Below are 18,889 nucleotides of genomic sequence, written 5' to 3' on the forward strand. Positions count from 1 at the left end.
ATCCACTTTTGATGAAGTGGCCCGCACACGCCCACCGCGCGCATAAATTGCTCGTGGCAGCCCGCCGTCCCCGCGGAGACAAAGCGGACGCCGTGGGCGACATCATGCCTCCGCGCAGAAGCCTCTTGGCGCCTTTCCTCGAGCAGATCCGCGCGGTCCGGCACCCGGGCGAGGACGAGCCCGGCCGTCCCGCGTGGACTCCGTGCGCCGTCGCGCGCGCCGCGGAGCGCGCCCGTCGGCGGAGGCGCCTGGCCGCCAACGCCCGCGAGAGGCGGCGCATGCTCGGCCTCAACGTGGCCTTCGACCGGCTGCGCAGCGTCATCCCGCAGCTGGAGAGCGACAAGAAGCTTTCCAAGTCCGAGACGCTCCAGATGGCCCAGATCTACATCGCCACCCTCAGCGAGCTGCTGCGCGACCAGGACCAGGACCAGGACCAGGACGAGGACGAGGACGACGGCGGCCGGCCGCGGAGCCTCAGTGAGGAGGAGGAGGACGAGGACGAGCACACGCACACGCAGAAGCAGCAGAACCCCAAGTGACTTTTGCTGCTGCTGCTGCTGCTCCTCGACACACTTTCCTCAGTAAACATCAGTTCTTTGCTTTTTTTCTTGGCTCACCATGGAGAGCTGCAATGTCACTCATTGCTTTCCTGCTGTTCTTCAAGCATTTCTTCATCAACGTGCCTCATGTAACTTTCTTTTGGACTCAAATTGGCTTCTTCAAAATGCATCTATTCAGACTTGCTTTCGTGCGGGACGACACAAGCCGGAGAATATTTACTGTTGAGGGCCCGAAATTGCGAGGATTTGGACATTTTCAACTTCAACGAGGTCTCCGAACAATTCATCCATTCGCAAAATAGTTGCCGATTCATTTGACAATCGATTAGTTGGAACTCGCTCGGCCAATTTTGGATTTCGTGTCGCGAGCGAGCTCGAGGTCGTGCGATGCCCTCGCGTGTGGGCAAGGAGAGCCGGCGCCGCCCGTCAACCTTCCGCCGTTTTGTGGACGGGACGAGCGCTCACACGCAAATGCAAAACGACGACGCTCGCGAGGGGCACGCGCCAACCGCCGCTCCTAGGCCGCGCCCCCCCCGAGAGGCACACAACACAAACTGGAGTGACTGTCAGCTTAATGACTAGAAAACCTTTTGTCTTCATATTCTCTTTTCTATTTATTTGACCATGATGTGCTATTTGGCTTCATATAAAACATCACAATAAATGGCAACGGGCATTTCAATTCATCTCAATGGGAACATTTTTTAACGTGGTCACGGAATTCATTTGGAGGTTAAGGTGCAGCGGAACATTTCACAACAATATTGTATTCAACAACTGGCTCATTCATTACAAACTCTATCACAAATAAATGATACACTTTACAAATCAAAATGGCCTTGTATTTTATTGTTAAAGCGAACATGTTGTCAAGAAAGCCCGTGTGTCCGTTTTAGAAATCAAATATGTCCGTCCGGCGCAAAGGTTGACCCCGTTGAACCCGTTTTTCAAGCCAAGAAAGGAAGCGAGCGGGATGTACTGAAAGTAGCAACTTTTATTCTTTTCAAAGTATGTACACGTAAGCAAAGAACCGGTACAAACGCAGCCGCCCACTTAAGAAGCTTTCGACGCGCACGAGGAGGGGGAAAAAAAAAGGCTGTAAAAAAAAAAAAAAAAAACGTCCGGGCCTCTCCCCGCACGGCCCAGCACGCCCACTTCCCATCATGCACTGCTCCTCTGGCAACATATGTACAAACAGTATGTACACAAACAAACATCCCGCACGCGCCTCAATAAAGCTCTTGTAAACGTGTGTGTGTGTGTGTGTGTGCGCTGACAATATCGAAACAGAAATGTGACAATGTGAAAAGAAATCCCTTGAGAACATTTAAGGGACATCTTGCCGTCTGAGGGGGAGTGGCTCACGTTTTAGAATCTCGCGCGCACAACCGACTCAATTGACTTAGTAGTCGTCTGCACAATTTGGTAAGCTGCATGCGCAACTTATGTCACATTTGCAACTTCGGTCGTAAGCGCAATTTAGTAAGTCGCGCGCCCAACTGAGCAAGTTGCACGTGCGCCTCGCGTATCTCGCACGCACGACATGGAGCTTGTTGCCGGTGCGCGTTTGCATTGGCGCATGTGACAAAAAAACAACAACAACAAAACACGTTCAAGTGGTCTGACAAGAGCTACTTTGTCGAACATGTCAAGCGTGACCGAGGCGAGACGCGCGGACGAAGGCGCCAACACCGACCGCGTGAAACGCTTCGACTCTTCTGGACGCTCCTTCTCCGCACGTGCCCGTCAAACACCAAATTTAACCAACGAGGAGGCGCTCAAGGACGAGAAAAAAAAGAAAAAGAAAAAAAAAAAAAAAGTCGCTCGATTGAGGGGTCAACATGCAAGCGCGGAGGAGTGAAAATACTGACTGGAGGTGGACTGTGCGTGTGTGTGTGTGTGTGTGTGTGCACGCGCGCGCGCGCATCTAACAGTGCTCCAGGTAGTCGATGACTCTGGCGATGGACTTTTGTCCTGCGGTGCCGACGTCACACTGCAGACGCAAAGACACAAACAATTACAACGGGACGGGTGACCAGGGGACACGCGCGACGACAATCAGGGCTTTCTTTCCTCGACTCACCGTGAGGTTCATGAAGTTGAGGAACTTCTTGAGCATGTCCGTCATGATGGAGAAATCCCCCTGAGGCAAGTTCTCTCTCACAGTAGTCACGTTCATCTAGCGGGAGGAGGCCAAAACGTCAGCATTAGCTTTAGACGGCGGGCGAGGTCGACGTGGGCGACGTGCGCCACTCACGGGGCTTCCCTGGCAGAGGCAACCCAGCAGCAGAGCCGTGTAGGACGCCACGATGCTGTCCTCCATGTGCTTCCCCGCGTGCTGCAGAGCTGAAAACACGTTTGAGCCCAACTTGTCGTTTTTCGATGGTGGCTTTCAACTTACCTTTGTTGAGGTCCAGCTCGCCATCTTCCTCCTCCTTCTTCTTGTCCTTGTCCCCCTTCTCCTTGGCGTCGCTGTCACAATGGTTGTCGTTGGCCACCCACTGGATCTCGCCGCCCGTCTCCCGCCACTCGCCGCTCTTGTCGGCGGGCTTGGCCGGCTCCTTGATGAGGTCGTCGGTCTGCGCCTCGGCCAGGACGGCCGCTCGCTCCCGCTGGAGGAACAACTGAGGACGGAGACCGGGACTTCTGGTTCAGGAGGCCGCGTTACCGGGTGACGTTTGCGGCGGCGACGACGGCGCGTACCTGCACGAGCGCGGCGATGGCGCTGAGCGGACCGCCGCCGGCGACGACGACGTCCTGCTGGTGCGGAGGGACGAGGAGCACGGTGGAGTCGCAGGGACCCTGACCTCCCTCCATCTCCATCTCCATCAGACAGTAGCGGTTCCTGGCGCTGTACTCCACCAGGTTGATGAGCAGGCCCAGACCCTGCAACACGCACGCACGCCATTGAAATGTGCTCACCAGAACGCCGTCACACACGCACACTCAAACACACGCTGACAGACAAACACACGCAAAGACGCACACACAGAAGACACACAGATACACACACGCGCTGCTCACCAGAACGCGGATGTCGAACCTCTTCTCCTGAGGAAAGTACTGAGGAACTCTGAGAACGCAGTTGAGCGCCGTCGGGATCAAGTCGTCCTGCTCGCCCGTCTTGGTGCTGCCCCACTCTGCGCGCGCGCGCACGCACACACGCACACACACACATGTACAACCTGCTAAACTTTGCGTGTGCGTGCATGCGCACTAACCGTTGTCGTGCGTCAGGTTGAGCAGAACGCCGATGACGGCCCTCATGCAGTTCTCCACGGCTTTGGCCACCACGGCGCCGCCGTCCGCGCCGCTCACCTCCGTGCTGTGGCGTCGGATCATCTCCTCGCAGTGGCGCAGCGCCCTGCAGGGGGCGGTAGCGGGTTAGCTTCGAAAACAACAATTCGCCAGCACGCAGGAAATTATTCAATTCAAAATTCTTCTATTTTTGCATCGTTTCCCCACTTTTAGTTTTGGAACACTAGTCGGGCGGCGTAAATGATGTCGTTGCTGTCGCATCGTTACAACGTACCAGATCGACGACAGCCGGTGGACCCCACGTAAAAAAAAGAAACTAAAATACTGCTGAGGCTATCAAACACTTTTAGAATTGATTATTCGAGTCATCTCATCGAATTTGACTTTCCATTATGAAGCAACATTAGCGATACAAAATGTGCAAAAAGTATTATTCATATTAGGGAAGTTGGATAGCACTTTTGTTTAGACCGATATAAGATATAAGTATTTGCACCGGCTGCGGTGCCTTTCCTTTCCCGCCTGTGGAGGGATTATAATTCGCAGCGGTAGGCTCTCTTCAATTAGCTAACGATGTTTACTTCATTGTAGACGCGTAGTTGTGTAAGCCAGTTCTGACACATCGCACATCATCTTTTTTAAAGTCTGAAAGCATCCCAAAGTTTGGACATCGCCTTCTACACCCTCTTTCTTCCCGGCTCGTGCTTACTGCTACGCAAGTCTGCAGGAACTTTAGTCTGTGTGAAAAAAGTATTACTGCGAAGATTTCAGGCATTTTTTTTTTTTTGTAAGCGAATTATTCGAATAATCATTGCAACCCTACCGGTAAACAGCCCATCCTCACTCGCTACTACAAAATGGCCAAATCACTTTACAGGGCCTCATACCGGGGATTGTGTGTGTGTGTGTGTGTGTGTGTGTGTCAGGGGAGGTGTTGATTGACAGCTGGGGTGGGTGAATGTGTCGTGGGAGGTCAAAGTACGACAATAATGAGGATGAGGGGAAGGAAGTCCATTTTAAATCAAGTTAAAGAATTAGGGGACACCGTGTGTGTGTGTGTGTGTGCGTTGTGGGGGTTAATGGTATTAAGGGAGCCGGCAGCTGAAGACCCCCAGACCAGACGGAGGCCCGCGTCACCCTCCGACACTGCCGCTCTTTGTGTCGTTCTCAACCGGCCTGCAGAACTTGGAGTTCAAAGGTGCAGTCAGTCAAGGGACAAACGGGCAAAACGTGTGCCCACTTAGTTGTTACGGCAACTTCAACACGAAATATCATTTCAAATTCCTCACGATTTTCTGAAAGCACAGAAAACATGACGTGTTGTGTGGCGTTTGAGTTTAGGCTGCTCGGGGTCGCGACTGACGTGTCAACCAGGAAGTGAAACACATGCACGCATAACGGGAAGTGGAAGTGCAACATGCGCACACGCACGCACACACACAGTTTGTCTACTCACTCCGCACAGGAGACGATGAGTGACGAGTCCTTGTAAGCGATCAGGTAGCTCTGATTCTCCGCGTTGTGCACTGTCACCTACACGCACGCACACACACACACACAGAGAGAGATATCCGATGTGCATGGTGCACCACGTATCAGAGCTGTGCGATATATTTCTATCCCGGATGCTATTTTATAACCCTCTATGGTTTATATCGTTAGATATAAACTTTGACTGGCTAAATGGTTGGCATGCTTGAATGTTACTTGAAGTTGTATTTATTTGGATTCTTTGCACTTGACTCCATTTACTAACTGATATTTTCAAAGGCATGTATTTGGCCACTGGATCTTTGTTTGATATTATCTTGACTCAACTTTTGTTTGCTTTTGTTTGAGCTCCTCTTGCGCCGATTGGCTGCCCCCATCTCGTGAGAGCGCACGTTTGCTACGTCGACAGCGGAGAGGTAGGCGGAGAGCTTCGCTAGCGACGAAGATAAACTCGAGAAATTCCAGTGAGCTGAAAAAGTGTGCGACGCAGGAATGCGGGGGACCATTTGAAATCATCTTTCCGATTGTTGACTCGGGCACCATGGACAATATTACATCCCCAATACTAGAAACAGTTGGTTGGGCAAAATACGGGACCTCTAAAGAAAAAGATCACGATATCAAAGTTTGTTCATATCGCACAGCTCTAAATATGTAATGAGCCAACATGGCCGCCACGCTTACACTATCCAGCACACGTAAACATCTCTCAGCTCCCCACAAGGACGACACCAGCTTGTCCTCGTCATCCTCCCGCTTCAGGTTGTCCACACACTCCTTCACTGTGAGTGACGACACGCGCGCCATGTTAGTGTCACACGCACGCACTCACACACACACACACAGACTTTTGTGAGGCGTCACCCTTATCTACGATGTGGTCAAGGCCTCCCAGGAGTCGCAGCTCCTCTTTGAACCAGTCGCCCGCTCGCTTGGACGTCAGCGACAGCAGCGTCTCCATGGCCAGGTGACCCGTCTGCAGGAAGCAGTACGGCAAATAAGAGGGGGCGAAAGGTCACGCAGCGTGTGCGCGTCTCACCGTGATGTTCTGCAGGTCCAGGTGCTTGTTGTGCACCGTGTCGCACAGTTTGCGGATCTTCTCCTTCATCTTGCAGATCTCCCTGGCGCTCAGCTGGGAGGCCGAGTCCGCCGCCGCCGCCGCCGCCGTCGCCGCCGCCGCCCCGCCGCCTTGGTCCTGGTCCAGCTCCAGCAGGCGGATCATCAGGTCCAGGCAGGAGCGGTCCAGGTCCATGTTGAGCCGGTCGCGGCTGAGGATGTACATGAGGGAGGCGGTGCACATGGCCAGGTTCTGCTCACGAGAGGGGAGCCACAAGCGTTCTTTCAAAAAGCAATCGCATTTCTTTCTCCATTGTTCCAATTGGAATTCATTGTTTGCCCCTTCGCTTTTAGATTTATACAAAATGACAACAAGAGAATGCAATTAGTGCATAAAAATGCGTGCGCATGCTGAAGTCCCGACGCGAAAGTCACATTGCGGCGCTATAACCCTTTTAGCAATGAATGGAACAGCAACACATGTAGACTGACAGGTTACATCTCAATACATTTGAATAGTGTCAGCAGCTTAATTTGTAGTTGGGTAGTTCAAGTCAAAGAGTGAAACTCGTATTATAGAGACGCACAACACACACAAGAGTGAAATATTTCATGCTTTTTTTTTAATACGTGTAGAATTTTGATGATTATAGCTTAGAGCAAACTAGAATTACATACCAAACAGGGTTCGGTCTAGAAACATTCTTTTTAATGTAGAAATTAGGCGGGGATTTGCCCTCAGAAAAGTGTTTAATGAATCTATACAATGAGTACCCGACTGAAGGAAATGGACTTTTTTTTTCCTTATTCTAATTTATTGTGCTGTACCTGTATAGCAGTATTCAGTCATATATTGTTTATCCTCTTCTAAGAATGAATAATATTAGTGCCGTACTGATGAGTTGAGCGTGCCTTATTGCACAGTATCGCTGTCTTCTACTGCCCCCATGTGGCCAAGGTGGGCACACCACAATTGCATTTCACTGATGCAGTGTGACAACAGCCGTTTCATGATTTTTAATTCCGTCTACGATGATGTCAATACTGTCTAAGTTTTTATAAAGTGCAATATTGAGTGATATTTTTCCTCAAGAGTTATTGTTGTTTTTCGGGGGGGAAGGCTGGAACAGATTAAGGCTATTTGCATTCATTTCAATGGCAAAAGATGATTTGAGTGTTCTGACCACTTGTATATTAGAACTTGTTAAGAATACATTAAGCCAACTATGGACTCGTTTTCAAAAATCTTTTTCCAGCTCTACTGGCAGATCTATTGCGAAAATACTTTTCCCTCGTTTTTTTGGTTGTTTGTCCCCCCCCCCCCCCCCCCCCCCCGTTTTTGCAGCGATGCAGCCGAAGCGACTTACGGGGTGCTGGGGGGCGTCGTTGAGCGTTTTGAAGACCTGCGCCACCTTCCCTCGCGCCCTCAGGTGCATCCTGAAGCTGGGCATGGCGCAGCGCGTCGCCAGGCTGATCACACTGCACGCACACAGGCAGCGTTATCCAGACCAAGAAGAGAAACCAACACGTTTGCCGCCGTCCTCGTCGTACCTGAGGCAGCGAGTGTTGAGCGGTTGTCCGCTCTTCAGACCGGCCGCCAGGTACTCGAAGTCGTCTGTGAACTCCTGGTTCTCGCCAAACTCCACCACGTCGTTGAAGTGCTTGACGTGCTGGACCACCGTGTACAGCTGAACGAAGCAGGGGCGGTTGAGCACACGCATGCACACAAGCACGCACGAACACACACGCCCGCGCGTACCTCCTTGTGCTCTTTGCGACACTTGAGCGCCGTGACCGTGTCCTGGTAGGGGTCGTCGGGGACGTTGATGCACTTGGTGACCTTGGGAGGAGGCGGCGGGGCCTTGAAGACGCCGTCGTCCTTCTGCACGTCCGACGGCACGTCGGCGGACGCTCCTCCTCCCGACGAGCGCGGCACCTGCGGAGCGTACGGGGAAGGCGTGAGATTATCTGGACGGGAAAACGGGGAAAAAACAAAACCTAACAAAAAAAAAACTTTGGGGTTGACTTCTCACGGGAGTCGTTGGCGGGCGGCACATGAAGGAAGGAATGGGCTCCTCTTCGCTCTCCAGTGTCCAGTGGCGGGCGTTGTACACTGCTTTGGTGGGAGACTAACACACACACACACACACACACACACACACACGCGCAATGGTTAGAAACGGTCAATAAATGTGGAAGGAGCAGGTAAATACGTAAAATATCTCTTACTGTATTTGGGAAATTTTTGAATTTGAATTTTTCGTGAAAATACTAACGCTAATTAGCAACCATGTTGCAGTGCTTTAAGCAATGGAACACACACAGTTAGGCAACAACGTAGATAAACAATATAACAGTACTCTCAGTCAAAAACGATCCTATGCTTAGAACAACTCATATTAGTGCCATACTGATGAGCTCGGAGAGGAGTTGAGACGTTATGATGAATCCCACTTGAGTTAGAGGCAGGAATCGCCCCGCTGAAAAATGATTGGCTGCTGCAGCGGAAAGGACTGCCTAGAACTCAAGTGGGATTCGTAACGTTTCAACGAACAGGATATCCGTCCGTCCGTCTGTCTTATACCGCCCCCAGGTGGCCGAGCGTAAAAGCCGTGCCGACCGCAAATCCGAAACCACGCCGTCGAACGGCATCCGTTCGTCATCGCAGTTCCGTCGCGCCTTGACGTGCCCAGACAAGCCGGCGGGCAAGACCCTCTTCCTGGCCTGCCCGCTGAAAAACATACTTGACGAAAACAGTCAACGGTCGGATTCGACAAATTTCAACGTCCGCGGCAGCGAATGAGTTAAAAGCGTGACAGTGGAGCCAAAATTCCACTCAGCTTGATTTGAGCCGATTGCGATTCGTGACCCCCGAAAGCAGGCCCGCCTCACATTCAACTCCATCCCCCGCGGCCGCACCCCCCGCGGCAGCCTTTCATCGTTTTTGGCTGCCGCGCGCGCGTGTCGGCTCAGCGGCTGTCACTCATCGTGAGTAACAAAAGAGGGGCCGGAGCGTCAGTGCGGGGGAATATTAGGGATGCGCGGCGGGGTAGGAAGCTGAGACAAAAGGCGAAGTGTGAAGATGAGCTGCGCTGGACCATCGGCCAAAGCCTCCCGCCGCCCCCTGACAACGCGCACACACTCGCCTCCTGCAGATAAGCGGCACGGGAGAAGGTGGTGGCTTGTTATAGAAAAGACTTTAGGTTTCACTAAAAAGTCCGTTTAAACAATTCTTTGCAGTGATTAGGGAGCACGATCACAGGATTCTTTTTTATATGGCGGACTATATGTGTTACTCTAAGGCTGCAGCTCGCCAATATTTTTAGAATCACGAGGGACGACTGTAATCACTACAAATTCCAAAAATGTTGAAAAGTTCTTTTAACAGCTTAAATACAAACAATTGATGAGTTAGAGCCTTGTGAATATTCTCAACTCAAACTTGGACTGGAAATCTTATTCCGATATTTTGTGTATGCAGGAGCCTGACGGAGTTTGATTGAATATTGTCTATTGAAGTTGAATTCAATAGTAAAATATTGTATTTGTATTTGAGCAAAAGGAAGATCACTTCCAATTAATTCCTCCACTGCTATTAAATACTGTATAGCATTGTCATCTTAATCATTTTAAACACAGTTTGTAGGTCTTGCATGTGTGAAAATTAATTTCCGTACATTTAATCTAAAGTACGTTAGCCTGCCGGTTTTATATCCGTTTTCCGCGATACTTTTGTATTTTAGCTAGCTTGCGTTCATATGGATAATTGTGATCATTTCAGTCACGATAGTCGTGCCGCGAAACGTTGACGTCACTTCCTCTCCCGACGGCCTTCTCGTTTGCTCGCCTGAGGTTGTGGTCCGTCATTTGAGGGCGTCTCACCTTCTTTTGTGCACTGAAGATCCTCCGGTGGGTGTCCTGGTTCTTGTCGGCCGTCTTGCCCCGGGGGGGCCTCCTGGGGCCGGCGGCCACCACCCTGAGATCGTCCTCGGAGAAGTTCGGCACGTCTGCGGGGGCGCAGTCCGAGAGCCGACGAGTAGACTCTTTGGTGGTGCGCGATTAGGAATTCAAGTGAAAGGAAAGGAAGGGAAGGGAGGAGAAACCATCAAGTGTTAAATCGAAGGCCGCCGCCATGGCACTCGCGCTCCAAATATAGAACTTATGGAGGCGACTCTTCTTGCAATATTCACGGGATGACGCTCGACGAATGCGAGCGGGGATGAAATCAATTCAACTGAAGAGGAAGACGACATGTGCTTCAACGGGGGGCAAAGTACCCAAAAAAAACGTTATAGAGCACACGTTTTCACAGCCAGCCAACATGCAAAAATGAGGCATACCGAAATAATGATGAAGTTTTTTGTAGGCTTTACACGATCAGGATTTTTGGGGCCGATCACCGAGTTTAAATAAACGATAACCGATCACAAGATGCAGCAACGTGTCTATTTAAATGACTTGTTCATTTACTGCATATACTTGCGTACATATATACTCGAGTATCTTAAAGTACTCATTCTGTACACGATGGCGACGCCATGTAAATGTCTTTTGCGGAGCCGATCAATTACCTCATTGATCGGATCGGCGAATTATGACATTAAAGCCGATTATCGGCCGATACCGATACCGATAGTTTTTTGTTGTATGAATGGCAACAAATGTTATACAGGTTAATAGCTCCTTCTGCCATCTAGTGGAAGAGCATTTAATTGATCTGCCTGTCACTATATGTCGCTAACCTCGATAGATGAACAAAAACGTTTTGTAGTTAAATAAATAATCATTTTCAGAGCATTTTCCTGCGGCACACTTGCCGGGAAACACTGGCTGAAACAACGATGTTGTTTGTCTTTTGCAGATTTTTCCCGATCCTCCCAACTTCACGCTCGTGATTACTGTTCATGATTTTGTTTTTTAAATCCAATCAGCGCACATTCAAGCCTCGGGATCCTGATCATGCCCAAAACGCCACGCAATGCCTATGTTCCAGCCCACTATAAGATTAGCATAATGCTAACATGCAATGGGAAATGCCATAGATTGGGTAACAGAAATGAGCATTGTTATTGACTTACTTTAACATTAACTAAGAGTTTGAATGTGATTGGTTCATTCTGTGTGTGTGTGCGTTCTGTCTGACCTTGTTGTATCCTGCTGTACAGCGTCTCCGAGTAGTTTTCGCTCGGCTGCGCGGTGCATCTCTCAAGAACCTGGCGGTCCCTGAAGGGGTCGTCGTCGTGCGAGTCCTCCACGGCCACCGGCGGCTTTTCCTCGGCAACCGCGGCCATTTTGACCCTCATCCTCACTTTGGGCGAGCAGTCGTCGTCGTCGCCGGCACCGTCGCTGTCGCTCATGTCGTCGAAACCAAAGTATTTGATTTTGTATTTGGACGAGCCGTCGTCGTCGTCGTCGTCGGCGTCACCTTCGTTGGCGTCTTCGTCGTCCTGACGGCCGCCAACTTGGTCGAAACCAAACAGGTCGGCTTTGGGTCCCTTCTTCGATCTGGACTGGTTCGGACTAAAGTGGAGAGAAACGAGGGCGCAGTCACACCTGTGGTCAAGTTTTTTTCTGGACATTTTGCCCAGGAACACGTTTAAAACATAATCCCGTGTCAAAAAAAGTAAAATCCGGGCTCGAGAAATACGCCCGAGCCATCTTTCTAAAGCATTGAATTCTTTTAAGGTCATTAAACACATTAAATATATATATAGAGAGAGAGAGAGAGGAGAGAGAGAGAGAGAGAGAGAGAGAGAGAGAGAGAGAGAAAGAAAGAGAGAGAGCAAGAGCAATGGCTAACACAAAAATAATGTATAAACAGTAAGTAACAACTGTAATCTGCAAATAGCGGAACCAAGACACATGAACTGTGATATAGCGCATATACAATTGCTTATTTTACCAGGTTTTTTTACTTTGTTTTATTTAGAATAAATCAATAATATAATTATTCAACGTGATAGATGAATACATTAATTAATATATCTTGTAATGAACCAATTTGCGGAAGAAAACGAATCTATGTAGTAGGTTCTTTATATAATACTGACAAATATTTTGTAATTGTATTATTTACGATTTATTAATACACGGATTTAAAATATAAACAGTTAATTTATGCACATTTGTTATACATAAAATATTGAAAATGGTATTATTTTAAATAAATTCACCAATTATTAAATAAATCAATGTATACGTTAGTTAACCAATGTCAGTGCAAAAATGAATACAAGTCAAATAAAATGAAAGGACAATTAATGAATGACCAACTTTCTCTCGCTCGCTTAAAAGCGGGAAATGTAATTTAAGCGTGAGCGAAAGCTTCTGTGCATTTTGATTCCGATTTTGAATGGCGGCAAAAGCATGGTCTTGCAAACGATTGGGCCGCGTTGGCGTTGGCTGTGCGTGGGCTTTAACATGTTGCAAATCTGAAAAGCTCTCCCATAAACGCATGCTTAAAGAAGTTTCAACAAAGCGTTTCAAATTTGGACCGCAAACGAATCTCGGTTATCGGCCTCCTTGACAACTAATAATCGGTCCCGGCCCCAAAAAAAAAACGCACGGGTCGATCTCGAACACGGCTTGTTCGGCCGTACCTGGCGTGTCGCTGCTCGGCCTTCTTCCGCTGCCACGCGGCGTCCAGCCGCTCCGCCGCGCCGCTACTGTTAGCGCCACTCGTACCGCTAGCGGGAGCGCCTTCGCCTTTGAACTCCTCCCCGCCGCCCGCCTGATTGGTGACGTTACACATGGAGGCGGAGGAAGGGTGTAGCACGGTGTAGTCCCTCATCCCGCCGCCACGAATCGCCGTCGCCGTCTCGTTAGCACCGCCGGACGCCGACGCGAGCGGACCCGACGGCGGAACGCCGCAGTCCGGGTCTTTAGACGAACTCTGCTTGCCGGGCCCGCGGTACGTCCGACAGTTGGAGTTCCGCACGAGCGGCGACGCGGTCGTCGACGTCCGGCAGCGGTCGGCCGTCTCGAAGCCGAAGTCGCCGTCCGGGTCCCGCCCGTCGGCGGGGCTCCGCAGCCGAGGCGGCGACGGCAGCTCGTCGGCCGCCGAAGTCCAGGAGAGCGCGGGGTCGGGGTCGCACGGCTCCCGGCTAGGCGACGGCGGTCGGAAGCCCATCAGGGCGTCCCAGGAGCCGTAGGCCGACTCGGCCTCGGCAAAGGTCTTCAAGGTGGCGGTCTGCGCCAAAGGCTTCTTGTCGCTTTCGGAGGCGTTCTGGTACCACGCGTAGCTGTGCCGCTTCTCTGAAGCCAGCGAAGAACTCCCGACTTTTCCTGGTGCAATGTGCAAAGAAAAACGGCACGAGAGCTGTTAAAAACTTTATTCATTTGACTCCGAGACGTGGGGAGCTCAAAACGTTTGGGCCGACAGGGATCCCCTTCCCAGTCCGTGGTATGTCATAACTATTATTTTGGAGAGAAAAAAAGTCATACTTTTTACACTGAATAAAAGAAAACTTGATTGTCACTCTTGCGGGAACAAAGACAATCAGTTAGATATCTCGAGTTTAAAAAAAACATGTTTTTTTAAATAATAACATTAGCATGCATTTATGGAAACGACACTCATTTACAGGACATAAATTCATGGACAAAGACATTTTGACAAGATCAAATGTGGAATTAAGTGACATTACGATTAGGGCTGCAACTCACGAATATTTCAACAATCTATCAGGTATTTTTTTCGATCAATCGGTAAATCGGATTTTTAAAAAAGTATAATTTGCATCCCCTTTTTTCAAAAACAGGACATTATTTCAAGTTAACAGTGCAGAAAATGCACAAACATAAATTGATGACGATTCAGTTCCTGGTTCCATCCGTCAGAAAATAGAAAAACGTTGATCGGTGTTTTCCAACGTAAAAGCAATTGTTTGCAAATGTCTTTAGGTTTTGATTAAACCTAAACAATCAATCTGCTTTCATTGAGGACCAGAGAAGTCGCAGAGTATTTATTTACTGTTGAGAAACCAAAATACAAGAATTTGGACAATTGAAGGTTAAACAAGGTTTCTAACCGATGAGTTGATTGGCAAAATACCTGTCGATGAATCGGTTAATCGTTGAAATCCAAAAGCGCGCATTACCTTTGCTGGCATCGCCGCTGCCGAAGAACGGACCGGGCCGCTCGGTCCTGCCCGACCGTGACATCTCTCGCGCGGGGGCGGCGAGTCCTTCGTGGAAGCTAGACCAGTTCCCGGAGTCCAGCGAGACCCTCAGCTTCTCCGCTCGGTGGGGTTCCGCCTTGGCGGGCGAGGACTTGCCGCCGCGAGAGGACACCGGTTTGGATTCTTCGTCGCTGTCGAAGCCGAAGGGGTCGTCCGAGCCGTCCCCGCCGGGCCGGGCTCGCTTGTGAGCGCCCGGCGCCGAGGGGCCCTTGGGAGCGCCGGCCCGCTTGGAGCCCACCCTGGCCTTGTAGGTGGTGTCCCCCCATTTTGTGCTCAGGGTCCCCCTCTTGGTGGACACGACCTCGTCAAACTTGGACGGGCCCTCTCCTCCCTTGCGGCTGTAGGTTTTCCCAAATCTGGATGTCATTGTTGCGCCTGGCTCATATTTTCTGAGGAAGCAGAAAGATTGCGAGATTCGACGTGAACATTTGTTCAAAACGGCGCTTTGCACCGAGCTTGACGGAAGACCATCACAGGTGTCAAACGTACGCACTCTCTCTACTCGAGTACGGATTCGACAAATAAACCCAACTATCCTATGTACTGGTAAAAAACTGTAGAACCTGATGTGCGTTTAAGTACAAGACTATTAAGTAAAAATCCATGTTTACTGTCAATTATATGCAATGCTCCTTTAGATAACTTGCGATAAAAAATCAAGTTACATGTCGCTGTTTAATTGTATGCAGTATCACAACAACACGTTCCCTTAGCTTTGCTAACAAACTTGTTAAGACTAATGATTACGACAAAAAAAAAGAATGAAAAAAGACATTACTTGTAATTTTATTTTGATAACTGAACAATATGTACATTATTTTTTCAATTACTCGAATCGGATTTTTGATTTCCAGCCCTTTATTCAAAAACAAGACATTATTTGAAATTGACAGTGCAGGAAATGCACAAACGAGGCGATTCCGACTCAGTTTCACGGTTGGTCTGTAACATGGCCGGAAAGCGGCAAAAATGTTGATGATTGGAAGTCAAAGCCGATGTTTGCAAACGTCTTGTTGATTCAACACAACGATAATCGGTCTGCCAACACGGAGGACGTCAGAAAGCCGAGAGTATTTACTGTTCACACCGAAATTCCGAGGATACGGACAATTTGAAGTTAAACAAGGACTCTAAACAATGAATCCGATTATCAAAATAGTTGCCCGTTAATTTGATCATTTGATCCGATGAATTGTTGATTGGTTGAAGGCCTTTTTTTGGTCCAGGTTTTCAATTGGCGAGATCACACAAAAACGTTCCCCAAAAGGAGCATTTTGTCCGACACGCAAACTGAATTTCTCTGCAACCCATCGTCGGATTTTTTCAATTCTTGTTGTATTGAAGCAAAGTTGCGTGCTCAGCATTTTGACAGACGTTGGTTTTGGGGAAATGTTGCTTCTTGATGCTGTTCTTCTCGTCCGTCGTCGTCTTTTTCTTGTTTGCTCTTTTGCTGTTGAACTCTCCATCAAATGCACGCCACGGCGGACATCTCAAATTGTGACAGGTTGCACATTTGTACCGTAACACCGTGCATTAAAAGGAAAAAATAAATTTAAAAAAAATAAAAAAAAGCTGTAAGCCATTTATTTGTATTGGTTATGATTCAAGAAGTGTTTGGAATGACTATTAAGGTGAGTTGTTTTGGGGTTCTCAAACTATCTCTGTAGCCATTTCTAAAGGTTTTATGAGCAAATGTTTGCTCATGGCGTCACGTTTTGCTCCCTAACCCCGCGAATAGATTGACTTTAGTGTTGTGCTTCTTCTCAAGAGAGAAGAAGATGTGATCTCCGATATTCAGGAAAAATGAGGAAACTTCCAGCTCGGGGAGGCAAAACAAAGCTAGCATTAGCTAAAGCGCTAAACCGGCGCTGTCCGGTCGCACTTGTGCTCATCGTCAGGGGTCGTTAAACGACAACATAGGCGAAGGTCGTGTCGGTTTTCATGTGGAACTCGTACACTAAACGATTACTGCCGCGTGAAGTTGTTAGCTTGAGCATTAGCAATGACGCGAGCTAACGGCTAACAATAAACGCCATCCCGTCGTCCCGGGCCGCGGCGCCAAAAACAACACGAACCGGCGCTGGAGTCAAAACAAATCATGTCCGGGAGAGTTTTGCTGTGGTTTGGGTTTTTTTTTTTTTTTTTTTGGCTTACTTGGTGAGCGAATGGGCCGATGGGAAGAAACCAGCGGAGACGTTAAACTGGCATCGCAGCGGACCGGAGGCCTGCGTCGCCGAGCCAAAGCGCAGGCGGCATAAACAAGGCCGGCAACGGCCAAACAACCACGCGCACGCGCACGCTAAACAAAAGTGCCAACGCGCCTCGATGTCATTCGCAAGCAGGAAGGCCTGCAAAATGGCTCAAATTGTTCCAATCAAATCGCATCCGATTGTTTCCTCCGGTTTGGGCGACCAAAGGCTTCCATTGCATTGGACCGAGTCACGTCAAGTTTGACAGCGATAACACAAAGCCACAAGCGGAAATCCCCACAAACCTGCTTAACAATAAAAGTGTACACCGCGAAAATTCCATACGAAGCTTTTCTTGCGTCTAACCGCCTCAATAAACAAATGCATATATTTGACGATATACATTGCGGGCAAGCAATCGTCTTTCGATTCCACCTGGCTACATTATTGCAAAGTTACTTTATCCATTTATTCTGACAACACTAACCGGAAGTAGATTGTGTGACGTTCAAGCGCTCAGCTCCGTTCGTAAATTGTCAATTCCGCATGACTGCACACAAATGTCGTTCAGTGATGGACAACAAGTACACGGAGCAATTGTAAAGTAAATGTAATTACTTTTATTGTTTGATCTTAATGTATAATTTCATGGCTCGGCATAGTTATAGTGTTGTGCATTTGACATTGTAAAGAATTCCTGACAAATACAACAACTCCAACTCCACATCCTGTTCAGCACTTCTTCCATCGATCAATGCAAACGAAAACCAGCAGACATCCCAACAGCTTCTTCCCGTAGGCTGTTTTGTTTTGACGTCTCAAAGGTATTTCTTGTCAAAATGGCTGCCCACTATCGTACAAGAGCGGCTCCAACTACCGGAGACAATTTCCTTCTGTGTTTTCGACATACTTGGCAAATAAAGATGATTCTGATTCCGAGCATCTCTTGTATATGAAGCAATATCAAATAATAAATGTAAAGTAATAGAATTACAAAAAGCAATCAATGTTGTCGTTCTCCCATCTTTGGTGCAATCAGTCTACAAGCTTCTAATACTGACTTTTAAATCAACTCAAAGTTTGCTTGTCTGCCTCCGAGTTTGGTTCAATCACAAGTCCAAAACGTTTCTTCTTGTTTTGACCGGCATGTCAGCCAAGCGACAATGAACAACATCCGATCGGACGACGGCATGGAGTTGCCCGTTTGCCGGCTTCAAGGTGGAAAAGTCAAAGGATGCAAGGGACACTTTGCCCTTCGTCCCCTTGAACTCATTCACTGCCGTCCTTCCCAGTTACGACGCATATAGCCGTCATTGGCAGTTTGGGTGCTTTTGTTCCTTGGGAGTGGTCAACAGGAGGTTGTTGTTGTTGCTGCCCGCCCGGTGTGGCTGGCGAAACGCCCGTTCTGCATACGAATCTCTAAGCCGACGAAGCTGCTTAAGGTCACTCGCTCTTCGCGTTGAATGAGGCCACCTTTGGAGGAATGTTGACGGTAGGTGACGTCTCAAAGCTCCTCCGCTGCTTCGAGACGGACGTCGATGGATTCTCTTACACCTCCTTCAAACCGGCGGTCCTCCCCGTCCAGAATTTGGATGTTGTTGTCTGTGAAGGAATGTCCGTTCTTCTTGAGACGCAAACCGGCCGCCGATTCTGGATCCGAAGAAGCCGGCCGCCGACCGCTGAGAAGCGGTCGCTCCGTCTCTCCGACGTTGAGGTCGTTGCGCTCGTCGCTGAGTTCGCTTCTCGGGATTTTGTCTTTGGGGCGAAGCCGCTTTTGTCGGTGGGTTTGAAATGCATCGGAATGTGATGGTTGGAGAAAACCACCACATTTCGCCTCCTGTTCTGTCTTCAGAGTCGGGCGGAGTGGTTCTTCATCTCTTGGCCAACTTTGAATACCTACACTGAGTAAGAGCCTTCCTGAAGCGAGTCTTCTCCTTCCGTCTTCGGTTGTCGGTCGATGTGGAGACGTGGTCACCCGTCGTCTTCCCTCCAAAGGTCGCCCCATTCGACGGGAAGCTCGAGCGGCCCTCACGAGCTGTTTTGCCACAAGACGTGTGAGCGACGGATTACAAGGCAGAACAGCGATTTCACCGACGTGTACAACTCATTTTTGACCATCACAAGCAAGAACAGTGTGGTTGCCTCGAATCAAACT

The 18,889-nt window shown here is 49.1% G+C and overlaps 2 protein-coding genes across 3 annotated transcripts; one reads left to right on the forward strand and one right to left on the reverse strand.

The window, feature by feature from the left end:
• Positions 1-104: 104 nt before the first annotated feature.
• On the forward strand, positions 105-1,332 carry atoh1c (atonal bHLH transcription factor 1c). Its single transcript, XM_061756941.1, has one exon. It carries the CDS (start codon positions 105-107, stop codon positions 537-539), a length of 435 nt encoding a protein of 144 aa, XP_061612925.1. The 3' UTR covers positions 540-1,332.
• Positions 1,333-1,388: 56 nt separating this feature from the next.
• Positions 1,389-17,015, reverse strand: LOC133468935 (wings apart-like protein homolog). 2 transcript variants are annotated; one of them, XM_061755342.1, is made up of 20 exons: positions 16,700-17,015; positions 14,465-14,934; positions 12,965-13,643; positions 11,509-11,885; positions 10,248-10,408; positions 8,399-8,494; positions 8,125-8,301; positions 7,917-8,053; positions 7,733-7,844; positions 6,349-6,618; positions 6,174-6,285; positions 5,994-6,091; positions 5,275-5,351; positions 3,782-3,924; positions 3,585-3,700; positions 3,264-3,446; positions 2,962-3,184; positions 2,818-2,906; positions 2,644-2,739; positions 1,389-2,553 (listed from the first exon to the last, which is right to left on the reverse strand). In XM_061755342.1, exons 2-20 carry the CDS (start codon positions 14,910-14,912, stop codon positions 2,488-2,490), a joined length of 3,660 nt encoding a protein of 1,219 aa, XP_061611326.1. In that variant the 5' UTR covers positions 14,913-14,934; positions 16,700-17,015; the 3' UTR covers positions 1,389-2,487. The 2 variants fall into 2 exon arrangements, with proteins under 2 accessions (XP_061611326.1, XP_061611325.1); XM_061755341.1 differs by having other exon boundaries at positions 12,965-13,649.
• Positions 17,016-18,889: the final 1,874 nt, after the last annotated feature.

The sequence above is a fragment of the Phyllopteryx taeniolatus genome, chromosome 19 (assembly GCF_024500385.1).
Source record: "Phyllopteryx taeniolatus isolate TA_2022b chromosome 19, UOR_Ptae_1.2, whole genome shotgun sequence".
In the NCBI taxonomy this organism is placed as follows: Eukaryota; Metazoa; Chordata; class Actinopteri; order Syngnathiformes; family Syngnathidae; genus Phyllopteryx; species Phyllopteryx taeniolatus.

Bases quoted from the DNA above. Each gene is read 5' to 3' on its own strand.
- atoh1c (XM_061756941.1), top strand. From the start codon at position 105: ATGCCTCCGCGCAGAAGCCTCTTGGCGCCTTTCCTCGAGCAGATCCGC.
- LOC133468935 (XM_061755341.1), bottom strand. From the start codon at position 14,912: ATGACATCCAGATTTGGGAAAACCTACAGCCGCAAGGGAGGAGAGGGC. The intron at 8,302-8,398 runs GTGAGAAGTCAA...TACGCTCCGCAG, and splicing joins GCCGCCCGCCAACGACTCCC to GTGCCGCGCTCGTCGGGAGG. The intron at 2,554-2,643 runs GTGAGTCGAGGA...TTGCGTCTGCAG, and splicing joins TCAACTTCATGAACCTCACG to TGTGACGTCGGCACCGCAGG.